This window comes from Photinus pyralis, unplaced genomic scaffold, assembly GCF_008802855.1.
Source record: "Photinus pyralis isolate 1611_PpyrPB1 unplaced genomic scaffold, Ppyr1.3 Ppyr1.4_LG4, whole genome shotgun sequence".
Lineage (NCBI taxonomy): Eukaryota > Metazoa > Arthropoda > Insecta > Coleoptera > Lampyridae > Photinus > Photinus pyralis.
The window spans coordinates 25,400,034-25,402,037 of NW_022170511.1; the positions used below are offsets into that span (position 1 = coordinate 25,400,034).

At 48.0% G+C, this 2,004-nt stretch overlaps 1 protein-coding gene across 1 annotated transcript; it reads right to left on the reverse strand.

Moving 5' to 3' along the window:
• Window positions 1–762: 762 nt before the first annotated feature.
• LOC116168511 (probable medium-chain specific acyl-CoA dehydrogenase, mitochondrial) lies at window positions 763–1,881 on the reverse strand. The gene is made up of 4 exons (XM_031484399.1): window positions 1,724–1,881; window positions 1,431–1,670; window positions 1,243–1,383; window positions 763–1,196 (listed from the first exon to the last, which is right to left on the reverse strand). Exons 3-4 carry the CDS (start codon window positions 1,372–1,374, stop codon window positions 774–776), a joined length of 555 nt encoding a protein of 184 aa, XP_031340259.1. The 5' UTR covers window positions 1,375–1,383; window positions 1,431–1,670; window positions 1,724–1,881; the 3' UTR covers window positions 763–773.
• Between the last annotated feature and the right edge of the window lie 123 nt (window positions 1,882–2,004).

Consider the following 2,004-nt stretch of genomic DNA (forward strand, 5'->3'; position numbering starts at 1 on the left):
GATTATCTATCTTTTCCTGGAAAACTACAACCACAGTTTCTTTGTACTTACATAGATAGGGTCATGCAGTTTTCATTGCTGGGGGGTATGAGATAGGTACCTCTCAGAGCCCACATTAGTACCCTCCCTACAAAAATCATCCGCATATACTCATTTTCTTACATGTCTGGTGGGGAACATAGCGCTGGGGGGTATGCAATACCTCCCAACACTACCCCCCCCCCCAACGTAAAAGGAATACGATTACATTTTCCTGGAAATTTACAATGACAGTTTCTTTCTGCCTAGGATCATGAATTTCGCTTTGCTGGGGGGGGGGGGGAGGATCTCATACCCGCCATAGACCCACTGGTGCTTCAAAAATCATATGCCTATACCCTTCTCCTAAACGTTTGTAAGGAGAGCGTAGCACAGGGGGGGGGGTTATGGAATACCCCCCAGTGCCACGAAGAGTTTATTGATATGAGGATGGTCTCATGATGATTTTAGGGAGAGGGTCATTGAATTTTCTTTCAATAGCATCACACTACAATACAAAAATTTATTGCAACCCTGGATGGGGGTCCCACATGGACACTTTCTGGGGCAAATTTTGTTCTAGAAAAATAACTCGCCGTTCCGCACATTCAAAATAAGTAAAAAATTCACCATTTTCAGGGACCCTACTCTAAGTGTTTGGCCCCTCTTTTTCAAAGTGCACTGTCCCGACTTCGAATTGAGGTTAAGTACAAAAAGCAAGGTGTTACAATTGAAAAAAATGTATAAAAACTCAATCATTTATTCGACATAGCCTCCTTAATGATGTGTCGCGACACAACAATCCGTTGAATTTGAGCTGTGCCTTCATAAATTTGAAAGATTTTCGCGTCCCTCATTAACTTCTCGACGGGATACTCGGAATTAAATCCGTTCCCGCCGAAAATCTGTACGGCGTCGCTCGCGCACTTGTTCGCGACGTCGCCGGCCAAACACTTCGCGATCGACGCCATGTAGGTGTTGTTAATGCCGTTATCGGCTAACCAGGCCGACTTCATCCACGCCAAGCGTGCCGGCTCGATACCAATGGCCATATCGGCCAGCATGAACGCCACCGCTTGATGGCCCGCGATTGGTACGCCGAATGTCTTGCGCTCGGTCGCGTACTTGGAGGCTTCGTCGAGGCATCTTTGGGCCAGTCCGACTGCGGCCGCCGCCACCTGGTGGGAACTCGATGAAATGTTAGCACGGCCGTAGTATACTCACGTGAGGGCGTGATTTGTCAAAGAACATCATGCTGACTTTAAATCCGGCACCTTCGCCCATCAGCACGTTCTCCTTTGGTACGCGAACGTCTTCAAAGGTGATGGACGCAGTATTCGACGCCCTCTGTCCCATATTGATCTCCTACACAAAAAAAATTACAAAAAATTCCCACAGTTGAATGTTGGTACCTTCTTCCCCGGTGTAACACCGGGCCAATCTCGTTCGACGATAAACCCGGTAAACGCCTTACCCGTCGGCGCCTTCGGGTCCGGGTCGGTACGCGCCAGCACGTAATACCAATTCGCGACGCCGCCGTTGGTTATCCACTGCTTTTGTCCGTTGAGAATCCACTCGTCCCCTTTCTTAACGGCGCTCGTCTTTACTCCGCTTACGTCCGAGCCGGCGCCCGGTTCCGTGACGGCGTAGGCCTGAGAATGGGATTTGGGAGTCGCAATTTTCGAACTACACCTCACGTACCTACCGTCGTTAAAGGTTCCTCAAGTAATCTGCCCAAGTACTTCTTTTGTTGGGACTCGTTGCCGCTGATTATTACGGGCAGTTGCTAAAAACACGAGCAAGAGGTAATCGGGTGCTGTTTTATGATATTTTCCAGAAAAGACCACAGAACAAGATACAACTGTCCTTTCCCAAAAACAATCATGAGAGTTTTCAAGGAGAAACTTGAAGGGAGAACATAGTACCGGGGGTCTAGAATAACCCCAGTAGTACTCTCCATAATTTTTTCTACATTAGCACTCTCAT

Bases quoted from the DNA above. Each gene is read 5' to 3' on its own strand.
- LOC116168511 (XM_031484399.1), bottom strand. From the start codon at position 1,374: ATGGGACAGAGGGCGTCGAATACTGCGTCCATCACCTTTGAAGACGTT. The intron at 1,197-1,242 runs GTGAGTATACTA...AGTTCCCACCAG, and splicing joins TTGACAAATCACGCCCTCAC to GTGGCGGCGGCCGCAGTCGG.